Genomic DNA, 27,582 nt, shown 5'->3' on the forward strand with positions numbered 1-27,582 from the left:
TGACATAATTTGGTGAAAGAATGATCCTACCATATTCCCAAGTTTCTCAGGATCACTAATTGCATTTTAAACATTGCAGGAGCACAGCCTAAGTCATGTAGCCCTGGAATTGTGGCATTTATTAAAGAAAATAATAAATTATTGGGCTAATATATTTTAATATATCTATACATGTGTTTGATCATATAGTTTTTAAATGTAACATTAAGTTCGGTAAGTTAAGGTCCCAATTAACAGTTTATTGTCTTTCTCTTTGGTCTTCCTGTTGGTCTTCTTCAGAAGTTAAAGGATCTAGTTTCTTTTGGGGAAACATTTTAAGTTGATAAAGGCAAAAATAACTATATTACAGTGCATTTTTTTATATATACATTCATATGGAGTTTTACATTTGGAATTTGTAAGGTGCCATTTGTTTATTTTTGACACTTGGGTGTAAGAAGTGCACTATCCTAAATTGATTGAATTTATTTGTCTATATTTCTGGTTGAGACAACTAGAGGGAGGGTGCAGCTGGTGTTGCGAGAGGCGCAGTGCACAAAACACTAAATTTTTTTAATCTGTGTTTATCTGTATTTACCAAGAATCCTTAGAGCTTCCAAACTGACCAGAAATATAATTTAAAAATAAAAAATGTGTGTAAAATGTCCCCAGTTTTAGTACTATAAACGTGCTGAATTTTGGACTGCCAGTAAGAGATTATTATGACCCATTTTATCGTCTTGAATGACGGTTGTAAGCTGTGACTACATAACAGTACTACAATGTGGATGGTGTATTTTCCTACAAGACCTCCTAACAATATTCTTATTCTACTAAAGTTGGCTACAATTTGTGTATTTCACAAAAAACACTTGATGTTGATTGGGGCACTCAAAATGGTATTTTCAAAAAATATGTTTTTTTGTTCGCATTGTAACATATGTAACAAGTTGAGAATATCTTGTTACAATAATCACTTAAATTTAAAAGATGGTTCGGGTCCCTCTGACAATATTCATAATTTATGGTTTTAAGGTAGCCACATAGAGAATAGACCCATTGTTTTCAATGGGTTTAGGGACCGCCCATTGTACTTAAGGGGTTAATAGAGGGTTCGTTTTCCACTAACGTTATTCATAATTTATTATATGACACTATCACTTCAATGTGACCACATAAAGAATTGACACTTAGAACAAATACTAGGGGTGGAAGAGGAGAGAATTAAGGAGTTTTTTTTCCTTTTCCTCTTTTTCTAAGGATTTTGAAATGTATTTGAATAACTATTTGAGAGACGCCTCAAATCCCCAGCCTAAGTTGGAATTCTAATCCAAGATCTTGTCTAGGGGTATAGGAAATGTAGGCAGGTTACAGGTTTTAGTGACTTTGGGAGGACATAGAATTTTTTTTGTGATACTTATTGTTTCTATCTGTATTTTTATATGCTGCCTAATAGAATGTAAGGGGGGCAAAGAGTGTTCATTATGAGAAATTGAATGCATTAACTATGATTAATTGTGTATCTGCTAATGTTCAGGGCCTAAATTTGCCTTATCTGAGACAGACGCTATATAACATTCTACAAAGTAATATGATTCAAGCAGCTTTTATAGAAGAGACACACTGGAGAATAATTGATAAAATCCAGTGCGGGAGAGGCACAAAAGACTCCAAATTTATATTTTAAAAATAAATAAATAAAAAATAAAAAATATAAAAAAGATAATAATAATAATAATAATAATAAAAAGGAAAAAAAACTTACATCTCATTGCCCAACATCTAAAAAGTGATTTTCGCTAGTTTTTACTACCTTTCTTATCCTAAATTTACAGCTAATCATCTAACTATGGTATCAAAAGTATCTCTCCTTGAAAAAACAATATATAGTTTACACAGGTACACTATTTGCAGGAAAGGAGAATAATCGCTGAACCAACATACCACAAAAATGGCGAAATTGCTCCGGGCTTTGAAGTACCAAAAACCCCTGGGACTGAAGGGGTTAAAGAGAACCTTATAAATTTGTGCTTTCAAGAAAATAAAACTTAAAGAGTCAACTCTGACAAATTAATGGTGTGCCTTTAAGGAGGTAATCAGGACTAAGGTGACTCCCATGCTGAACTATATATAAGACATCAGCAGAAAATAAAATAGAACCAAATCAAGAAAGAAAATCAGATAATTGAAAATAAACTTACTTGAAACGGAGCAGACAATAAATATGGGAAAACTAAAACGTAAACATTAATATTTTAATAACAGGTCAAATAAAATGATGTCTGATAAGTTGAAAAACAAAATAGCAAGCAAAAGAATAGATTTAATAAAACATAGGAAAAGCTTTTGCTAACTATTATGAAAAACTGTATAACCTACCAGAGAATACAAATTTTAAAGAAATTAGTGAATAAAATGAGGATCCCTAAACTATTAAAAATATAAAACTCCTGGCCCCGATGGTTTTAACAATTTATTTTACAAACTTTATAAACAAAATATAACAATTAATCTAAGTGATGAAGTTAGTGGCGTTGATAGAACAAGTAAGTTCCTTGATGAAATGAATAAAGCCAACATCCTTCCCATATTAAAGCAAGACAAAAACCCTACAGAAATTCCAAATTATTGCCCAATCTCTCTTATAAACAGCAATACAAAGTTACATTGGCTGAACATCTGAAGAGAGTAATAGACAAGATAATACGTGTGGACCAAATCGGTTTTGTGCCTGGTAGAATGGCTTGCGATAACAGCAGAAGGTTGGTGGACATCATGGATTCGGCAGAAAAAGGATCGAACCCCCTCCTTGCCCTTTCTTTAGACACTGTAAAAGTGCTTGACAGGGTTAGATAGGAGTATTTGTACTATGCTCTCCGTGCCTTTGGTATTGATAGATGTTAAGAGCTATAAACCCTCTATATATCAACTACACAGCTAGAGTAGTTGGAATCAACTTGTGTTCAGATTTGTTTGAACTTAAAATGGTATGTGTCAGGGTTGCCCATTATTACCTATCCTGTATATATTTATTAATAAAGCTCCTAGCCATAAATAACAGAAATAATGTGAATATTTTTGGACCTGACATTAACAATGTACAAGCACAAATGTGTATGTACGCAGGCGATATTCTTTTAACATTGACTGATTCTGCCCTATCAGTGAGATTCCATATGAACGAGATAGACAATCTTAGTTGTATTTCAAACTATAAGCTTAACGCAAGCAAAACGATTGCTCTTTGCAAAAATGTAGACAAAGTATTAATTGATAAAATACAGAAGGAATACCAACTTGACTGTTCACAAAAAGTATTGAGCTACCTGGGGATACTATTCTGTAGCAAAAATTAAAGATTAATAGGACTGAACTTTCTTAAGGGATCCATGTATAAAGTGGATATAGAGGCAAAAGATGATCATTGTTAACCTTATTTGCATATGCCTACCCAGACTCCCTTTCTATTTTGGCAGCACCACAAGATTTCTGTTGGAAAAACAAGCTGTTTTGCTTGTCTGGTAGGTGTACAGTTATATCAATCATCTTAGCAGGTCTAAAAATGAGGTGAATACAACCATGTCATGATTTATTTAACAAAAATAAGGCTAAAATGGAGAAGCCATGTGTGAAAAACTGAGTACACCTTATGATTCAATAGCTTGTAGAACCAACTTTAGTAGCAATAGCTTGAAGTAATTGTTTTCTGTATGACTTTATCAGTCTCCTACATCATTATGGAGGAATTTTGGCCCACTCTTCTCTACAATGTTGCTTCAGTTCATTGAGGTTTGCAGGTATTTGTGTATGCAAGGCTCTCTTAAGGTCCTGCCAAATAATTCCAATTGGGTTAGGGTCTTGACCGGACCATTGCAACACCTTGATTAACTTCTTTTTCAGCTACTCTGTTGTATTTCTCTGATGTGCTTGTGTGGAACAATACAGGATAAACTCTATTCTATATTTTGTTCTCCTGAAAGTTCACGTCCACACTATTATTATAACACCGGTTTTGGCTGGAACTAGATTCAAGGTTCTTTTTGATGTAACAACAAGCATCCATTGCCCACCCATTTACTCTGTTATTTTTTAGATATGCTGTTTATAAGGGCATACTGCTATTTTATGTAAAATGATTGGATTAAAATAGAATCTATAATGTGCCGTAATAAACAGAGATCTTATTATACATACACTCCTATCTGTGTGTCTGATTTCTCTTGGGCCTCTCGATAAAAATATCTACATAATTTGGAACCCCCGAGGTATAAAAGTACTCGGAAATTCTCTGACACTTGTGAACATTGTTCTGTTGCATGACCCAATGTTTAGCTGTCAGACAGATGGCCTCACATTTGACTCTTGAATACTTTGGTATACAGAGGAGTTCATGGTCGACTCAATGATTGCAAGGTCCCCAGGTCTTGGGGCTGCAAATCAAGCCCAAATCATCACTCCTCCATCACCGTGCTTGGCAGTTGGCATGAGGTGTTTGTTTTTCACCAAGCATGGTGCTGTGCATTATGGCCAAACATCTCCACTTTGGTCATGTCTGTCCAAAGGACATTGTTCCAAAAGAGATCAGAGTCATACAGAAAGGAAGAAATGGTGGGGGAGGGTGGGTAAAAGGGTTATACAGAACATACAATAGGAAGTGTGTTGTGACAGTGTCCACATTAATTAATATTGAGCCATATCAAACCATGTCGAAGAAACACATTCTTTAGCGTGAACAGGCCTAGAACAGCTTTTGGGAAGTACGTTAATTAATATTGACAAATGTCAAACCAGTCTAAACAGGCCTGGAACAGCTTTTGGGAAGTATTATGGGAAGGATAAGTGGGGGGAAGGGAAGAGAGGGAGAACATGAATGTTAACATTTAACACACCAAGTCAGGCCTGTGAGTCTGAGATGTAACTCTTGGTTTTTTTTGCAATTTCTCTGAGCATTACACGGTCTGGCTTTGGAATGAATGATGAGACATCCACTCTTGGGAAGACTGGCAACTGTCTTCAGTGTTTTCCACTTTTGAATACTCTTTCTCACTGTATAAGGACAGACTTGGAAGTTGTTTGGAAATGGCCTCATAACGCTTTCAAAATTGATGGACAGCAACAATTGCTTCTCAAAGATCATTGCTGATGTCTTTCTTTCTTGGCATTGTGTTAACACAGACCTGAATGCTCCAGACCAGCAAACTGCTAAAACTTCAAGTGACCACACTTGCTGATGATCAATTAATCAAACACCTGTCTGCTACATAGCATCTTAATTGCTGGAAGGATGTACTTAGTTTTTAACACATAGCTTCTCAATTTTTGCTTTATTTTGGTTGACTAAATCATGACACGTTGTAATATGGCATGTGATGTTGTTCATCTGAGATTGTATTTACCTAATTTGTAGACCTGATTGTTATTATCCACTAGTCCACCAAGTGGATCTTGGGCTGCTGTTTCCTTCTGCCAATATAAACCGGGCATTATCCTAGCCTCACTGCTAGAGTGTTCCTGGCATTGTATACTGAGCTACTGATTTGCAACATCTGAACCATCTTCTGTGTTTGACCTTTGGCTTTGGACTTGGACTCTGATCTTGTTTTAGTGTTTATCCCTTGGTACCCCGCTGATCATGATATTCTGGTTGGTGACCTTTGGCTTCGACTGCCACTAATCATGGCATCATCCTTTGTACCGTGAATTAGTCAGCATCCACTACCGCCTGCTGGCATGCTGCTGTCTGTCTGTTTCCTGTTGGTTCATTCATTCACTCACTCACATATACTCATTCATTTCCTCATCCACAGATACTCAAATACCTATTTCAAAGTTACCAATAGATGGTGTTTAGTCCCTAAAAGGATTTTGCTAATATATTATTAAAACTCAGATATATGCTGGAGGTATGATTTGTGTAGGGGTTCATATGTTCATATTTGGGGAGCTGTGTAAAAGTCTGAAAACTGTGGAATATGGCCCTAATTCCAAAGCAAATAATATACAAAAGTAATCATCCTCCACCTGATGTGGCCTCAGCAAAATGAAGTTCAAACACGTTTGACCATCAAAGAAACTAGAAACAAAGTAAGGACTTTAAGTGGTATCAAAAAATCAAATAATAGAGCAAATGGAAATGGAGAGGGGAATTCCATTATGAATATATTGTCAAAAAGAAGGCATTTATGAAAAAAGCTATGATTAAGTACAAAAAACTATCCTAAATTTCACCCCCACTTAAGGAGTCAGACCACATTGACTATAGAACACAACCACATTGCCTGTCTTCTGCAAACAATTTATTGGACCTGTTTGCTTATTGGTTAGGAGAAGGGGTTATTTAGTTGTATTATTGCAGATCCTCTGACCCTTGAAATTCGTATAGGTTTTGTTTTTGAATTTGGGAAGCACACCATACATCTTTCCCTATGACATCCTGTTATTTGTTCTTGATGTTTTTTGTGTATTATATAAATATCCATTTCTGTATATCCATCCTTGTATGTGTGTTTAACATTACAGAGGTCATACTCCTTATACATCATTAATCAATTTATTTGGTAATAGCAAGCCATTTAAGACAAATACAATGAAATATCTGAATGCAAGTAAAACAAGGTATAACAAGACTGTCATTATCGTGTATTATATCACACTCTCCATCTTTTTATGCGACGTCCTAATGAATTTTTTATGTAAGCAAGTCTTGCAGGCTCTCTCAATATGCCTGAACATAAATATGTTCTTATGCGCTACAAAATTATTGACTACGAAAATATATGTAAAATATTTTTTGCAGAACATTCACACTGAAAAATTCAGGAAAGGGGTTGCTATTCTGTAGTTGTGTTTTGGACAGGATAGCATACAATAGATTCCCTTTCAAGATAATGCCATCAAGTAAATGAATGGCAGTCCTCTCTTAGACTGCAAGGAAAAATAAATTAAGGAAATAAGAGATACAAACTTGAATCTCTTTTAATAAATCTGAGACAGTATATCTTTATTTTGTACCTCTTTTTCTAATACAGGATATGGAGGGATCACTGTTCAAAAGTATTGGGACACCTGACCATTAAGCCAACAGGGACTTTATTGACATTGCATTATAAATACATAAACATTAATACGTAGTTGGTCCCCCCATGCAGCTATAACAGCTTCCACTCCTTTGGGAATGCTTTTCACAAGATTTTGGGAGTGTTTCTGCCCATTCATTCAGTGTAGCATTTGTGAGGTCAGGCACTGATGTTGAACGAGAAGGTCTGGCTCTCAATCGCCATTCCAGCTCATCCCAAAGGGGTTTGATAGGGTTAAGGTCAGGCTCTGTGTGGCCCAGGCACTGAACTCATCCAACCATGTATTTATGGGCCTTGCTTTGTGCACTGGGACGCAGGCATGCTGAAATAGAAAAGGACCTTCCACAAACTTCCTCAAACAAAGCTGAAAGCATAGAATTGTCCAAAATGTCTTGGTATGCTCCAAAATCTCGTAAAGTGTATGCATAGCTTGTTTTCTGGCTGCTTTATTAATGAGCCACTTCGTTGTACATGAGTTATGTTAGTCCTTTTTGTAAGTTAACAACACACGGTATTTACTTTTGTGACACTAATACTCTGATTCCAATTTAAACTATATATATTATTATATTAACTAGTTCATGTTTAATTAATTATGATATTCTTCACCAAATAACTAGTTAGTTTTGCCTTCTAGAATGTTTCAGCAAAATGCTGATTCTAAATTTTGCAGTAACAAATTGATTTACTGTTGCATATTAAATGCTCACTTGTTTTAGTCAGACTTTATCCATCCCTTAAGAGACTCTATTTTATGCCATGCCATGTTCACTTTAAATGGGGCACTGTGAAACATTTGTCACAGTATGGGACATAGTCACTTGTATTTGAAAGCCACAAAGCATTCAGAGGGAAACAGCAATGTCTTTAAAAGCAATCTGTCCAAGTTATGTTTCTTTAATTTGCAAGCACAGAAGTGGTCAAGTGCGAAAAGCTGTGCTTCAAGTGACAAATGCTAAGGGGAACTGACACGTTCAGCTAGATTGCCCATGGGCTCTTTTGTTTGGATGGCATTACTAACGAGATGATTCATTTTACATAGGCACAGATAGGATATTTAGTCAACAACCTGAGGCTTGTGAGAAGGAAAGCTGGAGAAACTAAGCTGGAAAACCAGTAAATTAAATCAAACTTTTTTTAGAACCATTAGTGCCATAATAAGTTGCTGCTTTCAGCACAAAGGACGGTCCATAGGACAATGGGGGAAATCAATGACCATGCTTTACTATATGCAGATTTTAATCTTTGCTAGTAAACACTATTTCTGTAAAAATACACTAACATTTTTGTATTTTAACAAGCAACAGATCAAGTAGTTAGTCTACCATGGATATTTTTGCTTGAAATCTTAGTTTCTTTGATTTCACGGTTAAACCAATACAATAAATGTGTAGATTATTGATTACTGGCCAGACAGGTTTTATAATGGGCTCACCTGGACTGCTGGCCTATACAGGAATGTTTTGTATCCTTCTCCTTCATTGGTCATGTTTACAACTTTGTATCAAGCAGGTATATAAGTTAAGGTGGCACTTCCTTACTACTTTTTTAACCATGATCAGGCTGGGAGAAGACTTTAAATTTTCCCACCCTCTTGCCCGGAATGGATTGCTTAACAGATAAAATGGTGTCAGTAAAACCAGGAATTTGAAGAGGACAAGGCAGTGGTGGCCCTTAAGGGGAATGTATGGTATCTGCAACTTTGGAAAATGGGAGAAACCGAGCCAGTAGGGACTTATAACCTCTTGGTGTATTCGCTGGGTATAACTGCCTGATGTGCTAAACCAGCCGTGAGCTAGCATATGGTTAATGTCCTCAAGTTGGCCTGGTGGTGGTTATGTGTTCAATGCAGCTGTGGTCAAGCCCTTACCCACATATTCATGCCTGGTGTGTTATTGGGGAAGAATAAAGGCATTCTACTGAAATCTGGATACTATCGGCCTAAGGAGTCATGTACGATATAAGGTTTAAGTATTCCTCTTCCAGATTGGTTGCTAACTGCATGTTTTCTATGTGTTAATTGTGAACATGATTAAGATGCTGGTGTTCCCTAAAGCACACAACACAATCAGTCCCATAGAGTTCAATGCAAAACTATCTATTTATTGTAATGGTTTCCCTTTAAGCTTTAAGCCAGAGGCCATTATACTTTTTCATGTAAAAGGCCAGAGCAATTTTTGAACTTTTGCAATAGTAATATTTAGGTGACAACCTTCTAAATAGCTTAACTATACTTAAGGATCTGTATGTTTCAGAACAAGTTTAACTCTTCATAGATTCCTCGTTCAAGGTAAACTGCATGATATAATAGTAAATTAAAAAAAAAAACCCATATATACCAAGTACTAGAATGAAAAATAATTTTCTTAAAAGCCCCACACCACTTAGTGTGTCCAATAGATATGATTGTAAATGCATGTAGATTGCACTCAAGGCTTGGGGACATTACAAAACATATGGCAGGATAGGGACAAAAGAAACGGTTGAATGCCATAGTAATGCTTAAAAAATAAAATGCTTAAGAAAATATACATTACACAATTATCATATGCTTTTTGTTCCTTTGGTAAGTCTGCTTTTGGAGGCTACAACACCCACATTATCACATTTTTAATTTATGTATACTTTACCTTTTACAGTGAATGGTGCGCCTTCAGCATGTTATCCAAATTAATATTTAGGACAAATTAACTCTGGAAAAATGGTTACATTACAAAAGCTGCTTTAAATTATTTTATGATAACATCCCAAATGAATGCACAATCTTTTGTTCTTTCTTTTTGTGTTACTTGTCATACCTAATAGGAGTTGCATTACATTGGCTCGGGAGTATGACCGGATTCCAAAAAGATCTGGGACTAGACTGTACAATGCCCATGATCATGTGTTATGATGGGACATCTCACTTGTAGTGCAATTTCTTGCTATATGGCAAAGCCCACTATTTTAACCCCACTGATACACATGCCTGCATGGACAGGCATGTGTTAACAGGTTCAAGAACACAGAGGTGAAACTTTTACTTAATGGATGAAATCATGCATATGGTCTAATTGGTGTAAAACATCTCATAGCCAAATTTACATTTTCTTTCCACTGGCTGTTACACCAAGGACTATGTTTCCTCACCACTTCTCTTAGATCCCAAAAAGTATACTCTCTAATTTTCTTTTTTTTTGTACTTAGGTGTGTGTGCAACATTGACTGCTCTCACATCAGCTTCAATCCAGTTTGTGCTTCCGATGGGAAATCTTACGATAATCCATGTCAAATCAAAGAGGCATCATGCCAGAAACAGGAGAAAATTGAAGTCAAGTATTTGGGTCGATGTCAAGGTAATGCCTGTAGCAAAATTCATTTTGAAGACAGTTTTTCAATTTTTATTTTTTTCTGCAGACATACGACTTTCTGAAAGATTACAGTTGAATGCATGGATGGATGAAACTTCTAGTTCAGTTAAGAAGACCAACTCAGTAAACGATTTCATAAATCTCATTTATGCGTCCCTTATTACATATGAATGTAAATTGCTCATTAACAACAATGATGCTCGTTTATGATTGTATTCTCTATTTGGTGTATTGTTTTTATGAATGTTGTAATTTCTAGATTGTGAGACCTATTTATAAACACAGTGTGCATTTATTATTCATAAAATTTATTATCTGCATTGTCATATGTGCACCAAAGATATATTAGAGCATTAAATATACTGGTAAATAAGCACCTTTACCTTGTCACATTGCTCTATAACCCTTTAGCTGTACCTTTCCGCGATATTAAGAGTGAATACTCTTATTTTGCATCTTCTGATCATCTAATAGTTGGAAAAGCTCTCTTGTCCTAGCATGTTATCCTCTCCTCTAAATATAGGTCCACTTTGTACTTTGCAAAACCACTTTGTGTATTGGAATGATGGCAGTGCGTATACAGAATGGTGAGCTCTGACTGATGGTACCCACCCAATTTACCTCTATGCAATAACAACAGACACCAGAAAATGGGTTGAAAAGGCCACAGCTGATTTATTTATTAACCATGTCATTGCCATGCAACCTTAGGCCCAACACCTTGTTGCGTTAACAGGGCAAAGACTACCAAAACTGAACACATAAATATAATAAATAACATCAATGAACATCAATAATAAACAAAAACCCATTAAGCCTACAAGCCAATATAGGAACCACCACACAGAGCAGGACATACCAAGATGCCCAAAGCTAAAATTGAGGCTCCTAGCTCCACCTACTGGGAACCTCCCACCAAATGCTTTCCCCCAGAGCATTCACACCCCCTAGATGCCTGGTAAGCTATTGCCCTGCCTGTGACAGCTTAACACCAGCACCTTAACACAATAACCAGGGAGGGGGACAAACAACAAAGGGTAAGGTGACAACAAAATGTCCCTCAGCCTTGTGACACAACCCCTTAAATAACCATTTATCTAAACCCCTCCTCCAGACTACCAAAATTGGCACCAAGGCCTAGCTGTACTCGGGGTCCCAGTCAGGGCCCACTCTGGCCAATGCTGACCCCCGTGGGCATCATTACCACTTAGCTGGACAACTTTCTTCCCCTGATGTCTCTTTACTAGGTGCTAGGTGGGTATGGGTGTATCACAATGTTCTACAGCCCAAAGTGTCACAATAATGTCTGTAGAAATGGCAGAAAATGGGTTAGTGAAATAAATTGCGCAACTATAACACATTCTTCTTATTCAAAATACTCAGCTCCGAAATGACTGCTGCTCTAACCATGCCTCAAAATGTTGGCAGATATGGTGTAGTGGGGTTGACCCTCAATTATCCTGCTTATAGATAGGTGGCACACTGGCTAATGCATCGTAACACAGATACAGTGTTCTCCACTAATATTGGCACCCTTGGTAAATATATGAGTAAAGGATACTGTGAAAAGTTAGTGTATAACCCTTTGACCTTTTTTCAAAAAATACACAAAAATACTCTGCTCTCATGGATATCAAACAATTGCAAACACAACATAGGTTTATCCCCCCAAAAAGTTAAATATATTTGTGGCACAATTATTGTCATTGTTGTCCTGCATGCCCCATTTTAAGCTTTCTGGCAGAGGCAGTCAGGTGTTTATTTAATATCTTATAGAGTCCATGATGCCATGGATCCTAACAAAATATCCAGGTGCCTTGGTAGAAAAAAGCTTAAAAACCTTAAAGAACCTCCACCATATTTAACCCTGGACATGAGGTACTTTTTCATATGGCTACCTCTCTGTGTGCGCCAAACCCACCTCTGGTGTTTTTTGCCAAAAAGCTCTATTTTGGTTTCATCTGATCATAGAACCTGATCACATTTGAATATTAGTGGAGGGCACTGCACCTCTTGATGGGTCCCCTTTTACTCATACCACCTCCATAATACAAGAACCAATTTATAAAAACAAGTCACTGTGTCTGGGATACACTTCTAATTCACTCATTCTTACCAAAGCCCGGTTTAAAGTATAAACCATTTGTGTATAAGAGAGAAGTTGTTCTATTGTTTTATTACCACTTATTTTAATATGCAAAACAAATGTGTGAATTAACGTAACTTTACTAAGCTCGTCAAATCTTGTGCGAGGGAGATTTCTATTAGGTTTTGACTATTGTGGCTTTATATTCCACACAGAATGAGCTTTTTTGTATTTTATTGGAAAATCCATTGCACAACATTAATGTACTTTATGAGCTTTGCACTCAACTGGTTTCATGGGGATTTAGATTCGAAATATTCTAATTGTGAGTCAGCTCAAGTCATGCTGATTCAAACTATGCATCTGTGTGTTTACCGAGCATAAATCAGACAAAATGTTTTAAATAAAAGCTGCCTCTGGAGAATATTATCTTGTTTTCTATCCCATACCTTTTAAACAAAGCAATTTACAAAGGCTATTTTCTAACAGACCTGTTCTTTAGTTCTCTAAATCTTAATTCTGCTCAAACCTAATGTGAACATTCTTCTTTGGGCCACAGGAGGAATACTAGTTCATGGAAAGGCTTTAGCACATTATTGCTCTAAAGTAACACAAGGGGTTACCCCTCTTCTTTCATAAATCAGATCAATTGCAGTTTAAGTATTTTTTAGACAAGTTAATTTAAACGTAAAGTCTATGAAAAGACTGATGTGAAAAGGAAAGCAATTAAAGTAGTATATGTTTTCATAGCTGTCAACAGTCGCAACAACTTGGCTTATGTCTTAGCCTTCAGCTGCCCACCAAATGTCCTGACTGTAGGGACTACATTGTCCAAATCAGGTCCTGAGGATAGAGAAAATGATGGTGCTTTGGGTTTTGTGGAATTCCAATTTGTCACTGCAGTATCCACTTAATGTGGGTAGAATATGATAGAACAAAGTTGCTCATGTATACCAGCTTAGGAATGATTACAGTTACATTTTTAGAGATGACCTTGTAGGAAATCCTGCCAAAAAGTGAGGATTAATGCATGTAAACGAGACCTTAAAATGCAATGGATATTAGTTAACAAGAGGCAATCTATGGCTACATAGCTTTGAGCTATGACCCAGAATCAAGTGGCCAGGTACATACTAGGTGAGGAGATGAATAGAAAAAACGGAAGGCTAACACTATTACATGCCCAAGGCACGTTTTAACTCTCTCCAAACAGGAGAGCCTACCTAATCCACGAATATGACCCAAGGTATTAAAGTGACACTTCTAACCACTGCTTCCTGGATTTATAACTATATTTCTGCACTGTGCCCTATAAAATGTTTGGTCACAAACACTTACCCAAAAGAAGGAAATAAATCTTCCTTTGGATGGCACAGTAATATCAGCAGGTATATTAAAGCAGATCTACTACATTCCCAAAATCCTTTGCATTTTTAGTCATGCTAATATAATTGCAAAAAGGTTTTCTCATGATCAATTCACCTTTTAAGCATAAACATAGGATAAGCTAACACAACCTGCCATTGGAACTTAGAAGTGATGGTTGCTGATAAAGGGCCTCTTTACACCTATGAAGATTTCTCATGACATATCAGCCTTTTACAGCTATAATAGTCAATTACAAATAATATTAAAGACCGTGCTGTGTTCACAAAACAAATGATCCCAGAGTCTTGAAAGCATCGGGAATAGCTCATCTATCTAAGCACAAATAACACAAAGAAAAGAAAAAAAAAATGTATAATTAAAAATTAACTTTTATTACGTAAAGTTAAAAACCTCAAATAGTTAATAGGAAATCCCCCAACCCAACAGATATCAAAAAGCTTATTTAGCCATAAAGATTGGTCACAAATAGAAAACATAAGTAAAATACACTACTCCTATAGTTAATACACACCACATCACATATGGTACTACTATAGTGAATATATAGTAAATCAAACTGGGCTTGAGATCATTCAAAGTATACTATTTGCCCCAAGTACTATAGTGTATGTCCCTATACTGGACATCAGCCGGCACATCCGTGCCTGGTTGTGAATGGCGTTATGAGCTGAAACGCTTTGTGACCCGATTGTTCCTCAGAATAAGCTGCCTAATCTACCAGGGAAAAGATGAGAGACCTATGGGAGGTCACCTGATTCGCGTTTCACAAAAAATGGCTTCGTCAGGGGCTAACCATAATCGAGAATGGCAGGGGTTTTTAAATGTTTGGTACCTAACGCAAAAGGGAAACAATGACCAATCACAAACTGCTAATTCCGTTTATGTCATCAGTTACCATGAAAGCCAAATATGTCCAATTATCCACCAATCAGAGATCACTCCCTAAAAGGGTGTGGACATATACAGCCAAAGAAGGAGGAGGACAGTGGCAGCATATCTCGGGGGGGGGGGCGACAGTGGCAGCATATCTCGGGGAGGGAGGACAGTGGCAGCATATCGGGGGGGGGACAGAGTGGCAGCATGTTTTTTTTGGTGCTTTTTTAAAGAAAAAAACTTTTTCTTTAAAAAAGCACCAAACTTTTAGGGTGCGGCCTATATACGGGGGCGGCCTATATCCGAGCCAATACGGTAATTCTTGTTCCACTAAAAATGTGCCATTATTTATTGGTCATTGTATATGTGTGGCTTGTTAGATTTTATTACATGATATCGGTACATTTTTTGTTGTATGGATTCACAGATACTGATCTGTCTTGTGATTCTCAGATATAAAGGTATTTTTGTTATTGAAAACTTTTGACTTTCGTGCTTAACAGTCTCAGATAAACTATGCTGTTATATAAGAACAGATTTCACGTCTTCATAAAAAGCCAACATTAAACACCAAATGATGAGCATAATTCTCATTCGGTATAAACAGAGGTATAGCTTGTTGATTGCTGTGGGGACCAGCTGGCTGCCTAAAGACCTAAGGAGACTAGTGCCAACCAATCCCCATTACTTTCTTGCATGTGGTAGCTCCTGGAGGCACCACATGTATAGTTGTTTACAAAGTGACCCAGTCAATGGCTTTATCAGTCTTCACCTTCCCTTCATGAGTTGGAGAGGCAGATAAAGTGCTGCACAGCAGTATGTTTCACTGGGGACCATATAAATTATACCCTGCAGCTGATCATACGATTTGTGTCAATTTGACCCTATGTTCAGTATGATACTAAGAGGCATACCGGAATTGTTAGGAGAACATTTTATATTTTTTCTATGCTTCATAACTCTTAAAATGCCCAAGAAATTACAAAATGCTGAACTTTCTTGAATCAACAATATATCTTTCCAGTCTGACTTAGATTAGATTATTTTGGCAAACCAAATGTCATTAAGTAGTTTTAATCTTTGTAGTTAGAATTTAGAAGTAATGTCTGCAACATAATTTAAAAACACCTGCTTATGTGTTTTAAGTAGATAAATGTAATTAAGATAAACATGCACCCCCATTTTCTATGCTCCATATATCTACTACCTTTTCTGCTGCATAGTAAATGTTATGATTTATAGAGAACTCAGAGCTCAGATCCCAAGGGATCCAGTTTGTTTACAGTTTTTACATTTCCTTGCTTTTCAGTTTAGTGGAGAATCAGTATCATTTGTGGCTTGCAGCTGAAATAAAAAACGTTGTTACACAAAATCCAACATTAATGCAGACATACCTCATGCAGTGGAGGTGGGTAAAAAATGAAAACTGAGGAGGGCACCTAAAATTGATCATCATTCCAAATGCCTTCTAGCAGGTCATTAACTGTGACCGAATAGCAGAGCCAAAACCATCCAGGTTTCATCAGTTACTCTGCCTCTCTCTGCCATGTTTATGATCGGTGGCAAGAGAGCCTTTGTGTCTTAAAACGACCCTCATTACTATACCTTTAAGTAACACCTCCATCCCACCCCAACCACATGTTTTGGGGTGTCAAGTTATTTGAAATAACTTGACACCCCAAGTTATTTCAAATACTGGTATTTTAATCAATTCCATGTCCACATTTTACCACCAGCCTTTGTCAAAGTTTGTGGTAGTATTTTTGTGTGGTTTCTTTTATACATTGCAAGTCAGGTATGAATTTACAGCCCGGTATATGCCACAGCCAAACAACACCACAATATGTATTCAGCAACATCTTCTGAGTACAATAAAATCACCCATGGATAGGTTGTTTGGAGGCTAAAAGGCAACATTTAGGAGGTGCACAAAACAAAATTCTTTCCTGGTAATGAAGGGATAAAAGCACTTCTTCTAATCACTAATGTGTCATCTGCAAAAAGGGTGACTTAATTTAAGTGTCAATAGTGATATCACTAAAAGTTAATTAATGCTGATCTGTCACTTTTCCAATAGCTTTCATTTTATAATTCAGTGCTGTTGCTTATCTTAAAGATGTGAAGATATTTTCATTAAAATACTTTTGTATATTAAATATTTTTGGCAACATTCTTGCAACACTTTCAGACAATAAATGTCTTTATATAAGAAAAGACTACAGCTCTTCTTCTTTGTTATTCGTGTCATTCAAGTACATGTTTAAATATATTAACATACTTTAATAACTGATAACATGAGGTGATTGAAAAGTTCCCAGGGGTCAATTAGACATTCACCAGAGAAGTCACAAAATAATGAGTTCCAAGGCAGGTAGGTTAACATACATAAGTAAATGGCATATTAAGCATGCTTTGTTCATTAATGACAGCTGTTTTATGTGCCATTATCTCTTTAAATTAATAGGCCGGGGGAGAGCATTCCAGAAGATAGGGGCAGCCCTTAAGAAATCTCGTAAGCGTGCATGAGAGCAATAAATCAGAGGAGAGGATAGAAGGAGACCATTGGATGAGCGGAGAGACCGGTTAGGAGTGTATTTAGAGATGAGTGAGGAGATGTAGGAAGGGGAACTGCTGTGAAGGGCTTTGAAAGTAAGAGTAAGGATTTTGAAATGAAATGCAAAGGCAGCCAGTGAATAGACTGACAGAGGGCAGAGGTATTAGTGAAGCGATGGGAGAGGAAGATAAGTCTGGCAGCAGCATTCATGGTGGATTGTAGAGGGGTGAGACGGTTAAGAGGGAGACCAGCTAAGACAGAGTTACAGTAATCAATCCGGGAGATATTGAGGGCATGGACGAGAGCCTTAGTGGCATCCTGTGTTAGGAAGGGACAGATGCGGGCAATGTTTTTAAGATGGAGACAGACTGAATGTGGTGGGTGAATGAAAGGTCGGAGTCAAGGGCGGCATGAGGAGACGGGGAGATGATAGCACCGTTAACATTGAGGGAAGCTAATGGGGGAATCTTAGCATTGGAGGGAAGATGAGAAGTTCGGTTTTGGAGAGATTGAGTTTCAGGAAACGAGCAGACATCCAGGTAGAGACAGAGGCGAGACAGTTAGTTACACAATCTAAGACAGAAGGAGAGAGATTAGGAGAGGATAGATAGATATGGGTGTCATCAGCATACAGGTGGTATTGAAAGCCAAAGGATGCGATCAGTTTGCCAATTAAGGAAGTGTAGAGAGAGAACAGAAGGGGTCCTAAAACTGAGCCTTGGGGTACCCCCACTGAGAGGGGGAGGGGAAATGTTACTGGGGACAGAGAAGTTGATGGTACGATCAGGGAGGTAGGAAGTGAACCAGGAGAGAGCAGTGTCACGGAGACCAAGAGCATGACGGTATTGGTTAGATTGTTTTATATATAATATGAAAAGTACATGAAATGCTCATTTGTACTGTCATGCCATAAAAGCATTGGAACCCCTATTGTTTTAGCACAAACATTATGGTAATTAATTATTTAAAAGACTGAAACAGATTCATAATTTTATCCATTTGGAATTTTATAATATGGTGTTTTGGCAGTTCATCTCTCGAATTTTGATACTTCTTCAAAGCCAAGTATATATGACAAACCATTCTCATCTTATGCCACACTAGTTTTTTTTTATTTATTAATTTTATTTATATGTCAAAAGTACGCAGTTGTAGGTTTGTAAAACCAGTAGCATCAGGATCCTGTAAAAATAACACTTGATATAGCTCCAAAAACGAAATTAGAATATTATTAGGGATATGTTACTGTTGTCCTCTAACCGGGATATTAATGTACTACAGTAAAAAGCCACTGCTTAGTATATCCGTAAACTCAGTCTCCTAAAACACATTCTAAAGGATACTGTATACTGACAATGTCACATTCATTGACACACAAGCACAGTGGGAGTCTTGACGTTGGATATAAATCTTAATATGCATTGTACTATGAATCAGCAGGCAGAATTTGATGTTGTCAAGGTGGCTTGTGGTATTTACAGAAGGCAACATTTATGTTTGGTCTCTTAATTATATTTCATTTTTATAGATCTAACGTGAGCAAAGTGGTTTGCTTATACAATGGACTGCATTCCAAAACAAAACATAAAAGACCCTGAAAAAATAAGCCACATTTGTCTGGATTTTGCCTACAACTAAAAGAGCCTATGATTACTTGTAATCTGAAAAAATGCACAACCCCAAGCATGGTAACCATTTATGGTAATTTGCATACCTGGGAACTTCTGGGCGCCGGCTACCCGGAGCCTTCCCTTTCGGGAAGCGGCCATGACTGCACACTGACGTCCCCACTGTCAGCATTCCCACTGACGTCAGGGGGCTCCCACTGACGGCAGCAGGAAACACCCCCAATTAAAGGGGAAATGGGTGGGGAGCATAGTGTGTCAAGAACTCGCTCCCGCGACCCAGAGAGTTCCCAGGTATGGTAATTTATCCCTTAAGGAGATGCTATGCTCCAGTGCATTTCTAAATGGTTAATTCTGTCACACCATCAGTGTATGTGTCTATGCGTGTTAATGGGCAGGTGTGTGTAAAGGCAGCGTGTATGTGTGTTTATGGACACGTGTGTATAAAGGCAGTGTGTAAGGGCAGTGTAAATAAAATAACCTCTGTAAAAAAATAGCTGTTTTCTATTCTTGCCTCGAGCGCAAAAAGAGCTAGCTACGGCCCTGTGTGAGCGTAGCTTGATACTCGATAGAATCAGGGATTAATTGCCTCTGGGTTTTTTTCTTAGTTTTTAGCACATGCTTGTACAGCCAAAAGCCTTTTCTCTCTCCCTTGTGATCATTAGCAGATTCTGTTAAGTACTTTGTGGGCTAATGCTAAACAAATGTAAAAGTCGATTGAAAATGCTTTCTCATTCAAACACTTCAAAAACATTTCACTTAAACTTTAGCTGCAAAATTAGAAGCTGATTATATTCTTTATCTTTCGGTGTTAAGTTAGTGATTTACATTTTTGTAGCATTCACTTTAAGAAAAATGTTTATAACTGCATTTTGCATTGTACATTAGCATTCTCTGATGCTTTTATTACGGTAAACTTATACACAGTTTGAGTAGCTATTAAGTATTTTTTTGCCCACAGGTTCATAATTTTACTCCAACAACTGATTGAATAGTACACTTTCACTATTATAAATTGTCTAACAATTGTGATAAACATATCACAATATGTAAAGCTGAGCAAAAATACCCTATAGCAATATGCTGTATACAAAATAACAAATCCAACTTTGAATTTTGAAGCTACTGCTAAAATTGTGTAAATTGTTAGAAGTCATTTTTAGGCTTAAACATACATTCCAGGTACTCTTTATGACAAAGATCCCTGACACACTCTCCTCAAGAACACAGAAAAATCTAAAAGGCTAGATCAGGGGCGTCCAACATGCGGCCCGCGTGCCAAATGCGGCCCGCGGGACCTCGAGGTGCGGCCCGCGTGAGATCGGCAGCCAGGGCAACCGGGTTCACAAGGGCCCTGCTGCTTACCTGTGGGAGGGTCTTTTGTACTGCACAGAGGAAGCGGAACCCAGCAGAGTCACGTAAATGTACATGACATCACATGACTGCTCCATTCCTGCTTCCTCTGTGCAGTACAAGAGAACGCAGAGGGAGGCCGCGCCCCCTGCTGAAGTCTGTGAGTGGCATCGAGATAGCTGCAGTGCAGGTAAGGGGGTGGGGGAGGGTGTTTGAATGAGTATGCGTGATTGAGGGAATAAATCAGTGAAGGAATGAGTATATGAATAAATGAGTGTTTGATAGCATGGATGAGTAAGTGGGGGGCATGGTACAGGGTGGCTGTAAGTGATGTGCAGACCCCATACTGCTGGCAGCATCAATACACAAGGGGGCAGCTAGCCAGGTTTGAGCATGTACTGGTTGCCTGGGTATGATAGGAGTGTGATTGCTGTTATCTCCTATCATGCCAAGTCATATTGTTGAATTATTTGTCCAATTGTGGTGTGTTACTTACTTTTAATAAAAGTGTGGTTAACACACCAAAATTGTACAAAAAAATACAATAACAATATTAATTTGTATATGTTGTTGACAGCAATCACACTCCTATCATGCCCAGCCAACAAGTAAATGCTGGAATCTGGGTATGCCTGAGATTGCTGTTAACAATCATAATATTATTACATTTGTTTTACAATTTTGGTGTGTAACTTACTTTTATTAAAAGTGTGGAATTTTTTAATTATTTTTAAAGGTGGGGTCCAGAACTTTCATTTTGGTGCATCCCTAGAATAAATAGAACTATTTCATTTTTACTTATCCAGAATCCTGAATTTGTAGCCACAAAACTTTCTAGGCCCAAAAATCAGTGAGAGGAAAAGTAAAGGTTTTGTGTCATTTACTTTATGTTAATCTGCATTTCTTATTAAAGGCTATATTTTCTCACAGTGAAAAATGAGTGCGACCCTCGCACGTATACAATTCTGATGAAGTAGCCCACTGCAGAAAAAACTTGGACACCCCTGGGCTATGCTGATTGGAGCATTTGTTACAATTGGTGGAGCAATCTCTCCTACGAAGTACAAGGTGCACTGCGGTGCCACCAAAAGGATAGTTGCCCCAGGGCTCTATCCTAAAGCATCTAGACATAAGAAAAATCTGCTTTATAGAAGATTGTAACTAAACTAATAATGTTTTTAACTATATTTTGCTGATAAGTAAAAGGGATAAATGGCACAATTCTGTATTGACTAACAGCTTTTCATTTACCCGGATGTTAAAAAAAACTACAGCTTTTCATTTGCCCGGATGTTAAAAAGTTAATTGGTTTCCAAGCATTCAGAATGTTCATGGCATAAATTACCCTTTTTGTTACTATCACCGTGAGTGAAAACTAATGTGTCCTTTTTATGATCACTGCTGCTTTGTGTGCGATAAAATAAATTATGAAAGAAAATTACATACAAATGTACCTGTTAATGCACTTATAATTGTATTTTTCTGCTTGATGCTTCACAATCATATTTGGTCCCTTTCTTTGAATACACTGACAATTATTATTTAAGTTTTAAGCAGTGTGTATGTTTTGGGTAGCCAATGTCAACAGCTGTTGCTCATGACAGGAAAAAAGTTAGTGGTAGCAAAAAATATCTCTAAAGGGATAAGAAAAGCAAAGAGCTTAGAGCCCACAAAATGTTCTAGTTTATTCAATAAAGAGGGAGTTCGTTTTAAGTAAATGATGCCAAACCCTTGTTATCCTCTTTTTTTCTTGAACAGCTAAATTGGTCCTGCAAAATGCCTAGTTAAGTCACTAAACTTTCACCTGACTTAATAGATAAACTATGGAGCCATTCAATCTAACTAAAAATAAAAACTCAGTTGATCAGAATAAAACATCAAATGTCAATGCCGACTCATCTAAAGCCATCATAAGCAGGTACAATAGTATTATCTACATGCGTACATATTAAGGCCTTGTCACCATGGCAATTGTCAGTCAAGCTGAACAGGCTTCAACGCAAAGTACATTAAGAATGGACCTTTACCCTATAGGATGGGGCAGCCATCACAGCCTCACAGCGCACAAGGCATGTAGGGGGGGACACTATTGTGTCAGTTCATTTAGCTTCACATTTGATACCTGGATTCAATTCAGATTTTTTCATCCATGTTTGGAGTTTATGGATATGCTTACAAAGCACTAACATGCCCTAAAATTCAAATACATTAAAAATGATAAAATAGCATATCTTTCAGATCTGTAGATGTTCTGTGGTGTTGTCCTAAAGCCCAGCATATTTTACCATGTTGGAACAATCTATTTGTCAAATGTGGTTTGGGGCCATTATCCATTGGGGAATATTGTCCACACATCAACAGATGAAAGCATGTGATGTGGAAAATTTTGCCAGAAACAACCGGCTAAAATACACTACCACATCCTTTAACCTGTGTTATGAGTTTAAATTTTGTTACAGTAAAACCAGATGGGGAAAAAATTCAAGAACGTGTTGGCTATGGCGCTGAGGATGTGCTTTTATGATAAGTTTGTACTAATTCCCCTACCTACCCAAAAGCTCCACCAATAAAAAACATTCTGGTCATTCACAAAATTCAATCATTCTGGGCCAGGGTCAGCTCATCCAGACCCCCCTAATGCAAGCTGAAATATCAACTTTCCTACACATTTCTGCTTTACTTCATAATCTACAATATCCACTTCTTGTTTAAACACTGTAAGTAAATGCTATACACCATTCATTTTGTAGCTAGCCTTTTATAATTATTCTCCCACACATCCAAAACTTTACTTTTTCAAACATACCACCTTCTGTGAAAGGCCAAAATAATTAAGAGGCAAGAATAACTATGCAAATAGGACATATAAGACACGTAAGATATGTTTCTACAAACAGACTTTTCAATGTTATTAGTTCACTACAAGAAAACATACCTCTAATATTGTAAAATATGCAGTCAGAAAATATGTTCATATCAGTATGATTAATATATACAGTATATATATATATTTTTTTTATTTTTTTTTAAAGAAAATATAACAGCAACTACAAAATCAGAAGACAGTCACTACGCAAGAACAGATTATACAGGTAAGACTTCTACAGTTCTAAATATATTTTACTTTTTCAATTTAATACTCAGGATGTATTTCTGAATGTCATAGTACATTATGTTTTTGGACTTGCAAAGAAAAAACATAACCAAACAGTCAAAACGTTGAGGCCTATCGCTCTGTATTGACTGATTTTAAAGTAAATAAATTGTGCAGCCATTGAAGAAAATGGTTAGTAATTCCCCTGTTGAGGTGCAGTATTATTATGAAAGCGTACATCAGTCAGTGCCATGGTACATTTACACCCACGTCTCAAAAAGGTTTTCGTGAGGAAAGGTTAGGAAATAATGACAAAGGATGTTTTGATTGCTTTATTTCAGTTTGCAGATCGGTGTACATACAGTATCACAAGAACAGTCTGTTTACATTTCGTTCTAATTTTGGAAATGTAGTAGGAAAGTTTGGATTAAATTGTAAGAATGTAATAGCAATGGAATGAAGGTCTATGGAGCAGATGATGGAAAGGTGGATTAGGTTGATCCATGGATCCTTGCTGCTGCCTTAGGTCATCTTACTTCCAAAAGTGATACCTATGTGGTGTGCTTGGTAGCCATGTTTGCTATATAGCTCAGGCACTCAAAAAACTAACTCTGAGCCAAGCTGCGGGGTCTATTTTCACGTGTTGGCTCTGGTCAGCCCTTTCTTGCATAAAGTAGACTTGTGTATATTCACATTTGTAATTTTACTATGGAGTGCCGCACCCCTACACTAAGTGATATATAAGTGCAGCCCTAGGTCAGTCCATCCACTCAGACTTGTTTTTTTTAGCGAAAATTGGCTTTTTTCATGCGTTCACAAATCTCTGATAACGAGGGCAATCCCCGATGAAACAATGTCCAGCATTCGTCCATTTATTGCCACTTATAGCCAGTCACCTATATCACAAGCCATTTTGGTGCCATTTTAGTGCCATTCTAAGCTGTTTTGGTGCTCCTTGATGAGGTACGATATTGTGTGTAAGAGGGTACATATCAATGACTGATGGGTAGAAGTAGCCAGAAAACAAGAGGAGGTCTTATTAATGGTTATGGCTTTAATTGCAATACTTCAAGTTAATTAATAAAGTAATGATAATTTATTTTAGTGCAGAAAATGTACTGGTGTGGGGTGGATTGGAGAAGCTATAGTGTACAACTCTAGTGTATATATATATATATATAATTTGTACATACCACTTACAGGGACTACATCAGGCATTTTTTCCCAATTTATTTACCTCTAGTTTTTGGTCAACATAAAATAAATATTTGAGGCATTTGCTTACACACAGTGTGTTTTAGTTGTTTATTAAATAATGTCATGTTCCTAAGTAGAGTTTAGTTGTTTAATGCCATTGCCTATTTACGCTACTAGCCAAACCTCTAATTTGTGGACAACACAGAATATTTTTTATTATATTATTGATAAATATTGGTGACAAACTAGGCATTCTACTGGGTGTGCGCTGTTCAAAGTAAAACCTGTTTCTGAGTAGTTCAAAGAAGTTGCCTATTTACTCTACCAGCCAAACCTCTAATTTGTGGATGTTAAATTTTGGTATTCTCTTTCTATCATATATGATATGATAGAAAGAGAATACAAATATGTAACATCTACAAACCTCTAATTTGTGGATGTTAAACTTTTGTATTCTCTTTCTATCATATCATATATTATTCTTCATTGCTAAATAAATATTGTTGACAAAACCGGGCATTATAATATATATATATAATATATAATACTGGTGAAATTAGATCCTGCTCCAAGACACTGCATGTGCCCATCATCTGCCAGTGCCTGCCTGCCCGCCCAGGTCCAGTGCTCTGCTACTACTGCTGTTGCTCCTCTTTCACCATCCTTTTTCTGGGAAAAAGGTTTCTATAATATTGAAGAAAATTCAGTCCTCTTCCAAGGTGCTGCATGTGCCTATCACCTGCCACTGCCTGCCTGCCCATGCCTGCCTGCCCAGTGCCCTACTACTGCTAGTCCTCTTTCACCTTCCTTACTCTGGTGGATCGATTCATATTTCTTTCTTTCTTTTGGGGACCAAATTGCACTATTTTGTCATTTTGTTTTGGGAAGAGAATGCCTAAACTGATATTTGGACATTGAAATCTCTTACAATGTCACTAATGGTCAATGAGTGCAGCATTACTTTGTTTCAGTCAGCTCATGCCCAACAACGCTGGTTGCTGCTGAAAGCAGCGAGACCTTGCTGTAATTAGCATACCTGGGAACTTTTCAGCTCCGGCTACCCAGAGCCTTCCCTTGCGGGACGCGGCCAGGACGGCACACTGACGTCAGCGGGTGGTTGCGCTGACGTTGTTCGGCGGTCCTGCTGACGGTGGGCGGTCCCGATGACGTTGGTGGGTGTTCCTGCTGACATCCGGGGAGTTCCCGCTGATGACAGCAGGAAAACCCCCATTTAAAGGAAACAAATGGGCGGGGAGCAGGGCGTGTCAAGACCCCGCTCCCGTGACCCAGAGGATTCTGGTCTTGACCCGGAGAACCGGAAGAGCAGCGCTCACCCGGCAATCTCCGGGTCAAACCCGGAGAGTTCCCAGGTATGGTAATTAGACAGTCAATTTGTAATCAATCAGTAATGTAATATCATGCCCTTTTGTCTTTAAAGAGTTTAATACATAAGTTCAACAAGGTTTAGAAGGATAATATATTTCAAAAGAGGAGAAATGCTAAGACAAGAAGTCATAGCCTATAACAAAAAGGACACTTAAATTTAAATGCAAGGAGGTTTTTCTTCACTGAAAAGGTGGTTGATAAATGGAAAACCTTTAAGCAGAAGTAATAGAGGTTTGTATAGTAATAATTTAAACCTGCATGGGACATAAAATAAGCAATCCTGAATATAGGACAAAACCAAGAACCAAATAGTATTGGAGGTCTCTACAGCATGAAAATGGATAGACTACATGGGCAGAATGGTTCTTATCTACCATCAAATTACATAAATATATTATATTAATCCTACATAATTTTATAGGACTCCAAAAATATTTTTGTTTTGTTTTGTGACATCAAAAAGAAGCTTATGATTCAAGTTTTGCTATGCATTTTACATAAATCTGTAATTCATTTTCATGCTTTAATGAGGAAAGTTGACAGAAAATTCATTTAATCGTTTTGCCAGTAGGTTAGATATGTGATGTCTTTTTTAATTGCTTTTTTCGTATGTTTTCCTCATCTAAAATTAAAGTTCAATCACCTGTTCAGAAGTAAGATGGTCTTAGATTAAATTCACTGAGAATATCTAAGCCACTGAAAACTGTATTACTGCTTAATCTTCCTTCTTTCTTTATTTTCCACTTGTACCCATTAATGGGTACAAACTTTAAAAGGCAGTAAACAAATTTATAGTTAATTTACACATTGAATGACTTTAATTCACTAGTGGATGAAAAGCATACCAGCAAATCTCTTGTTTGCCAAAATGCATTTAAACAGAAAGTGTTGTATGTCTGTCCTAATAATTTAATTTGGGAAAATAAATAAGCTATAAATTTTAAAACCAGCTTACACTACCTAAATTGGCATTAGAAGAAGAATAAATTAAACTCAGAACTAGACCATAATGGTTTTAGCAATTTGCTTGAAACATTTAGGTCCAAGCAATAAATTAAGATGTCAAGTAGCCTTCACATTTCCAATCAGCAGCTTTCTAAGCATTTCCGCATCATGGCTTCAATTTGGCATAGGCAGAGGTTTTGTATCTTGTTCAGTGCTGGTGCAGTGTGTGTGGTTTCTCATCTTACCAAGCCACAAAAGTGTATATGTTTATATTGCATATGCAATACAGCAAAAAGAGCCATTTCACTTAGAAACTGCATTATTTCTGTACTAGATATATACAGTGGCCCTCCACAAATATTGGCACCCTTGGTAAATATGAGCAAAGAAAGCTATGAAAAACTGTCTTTATTGTTTTCTTCAAACAGTAACAAAATACTCTGCTCTCATGGATATCAAACAGTTGCAAACACAACATACGTTTATCCGAAAAAAGTTAAATATATGTGTGCCACAATTATTGCCACCCTTTTAGCTAATACTTTGTGCTACCTCCCTTTACCAAGATAACAGCTCTGAGTCTTAGTCTATAATGCCTGATGAGGTTGGAGAATACATGGCAAGGGATTTGAGACCATTCTTCCATACCAAATCTCTCCAGATCCTTCAAATTTG

General features: G+C 37.2%; 1 protein-coding gene across 3 annotated transcripts in view; it reads left to right on the plus strand.

Moving 5' to 3' along the window:
* TMEFF2 (transmembrane protein with EGF like and two follistatin like domains 2) overlaps positions 1–27,582 on the plus strand; it is a 235,332-nt gene that overhangs the window by 155,034 nt on the left and 52,716 nt on the right. For 2 of the 3 annotated variants that reach the window (XM_053472187.1, XM_053472185.1), the window contains exons 6-7: positions 10,242–10,390; positions 23,318–23,377. In XM_053472187.1, the coding sequence (XP_053328162.1) occupies positions 10,242–10,390; positions 23,318–23,377 (209 nt within the window). The remainder of the gene's footprint in view (positions 1–10,241; positions 10,391–23,317; positions 23,378–27,582) is intronic. The other variant, XM_053472188.1, reaches the window with a different exon arrangement.

Source organism: Spea bombifrons, chromosome 7, assembly GCF_027358695.1.
Source record: "Spea bombifrons isolate aSpeBom1 chromosome 7, aSpeBom1.2.pri, whole genome shotgun sequence".
NCBI lineage: Eukaryota > Metazoa > Chordata > Amphibia > Anura > Pelobatidae > Spea > Spea bombifrons.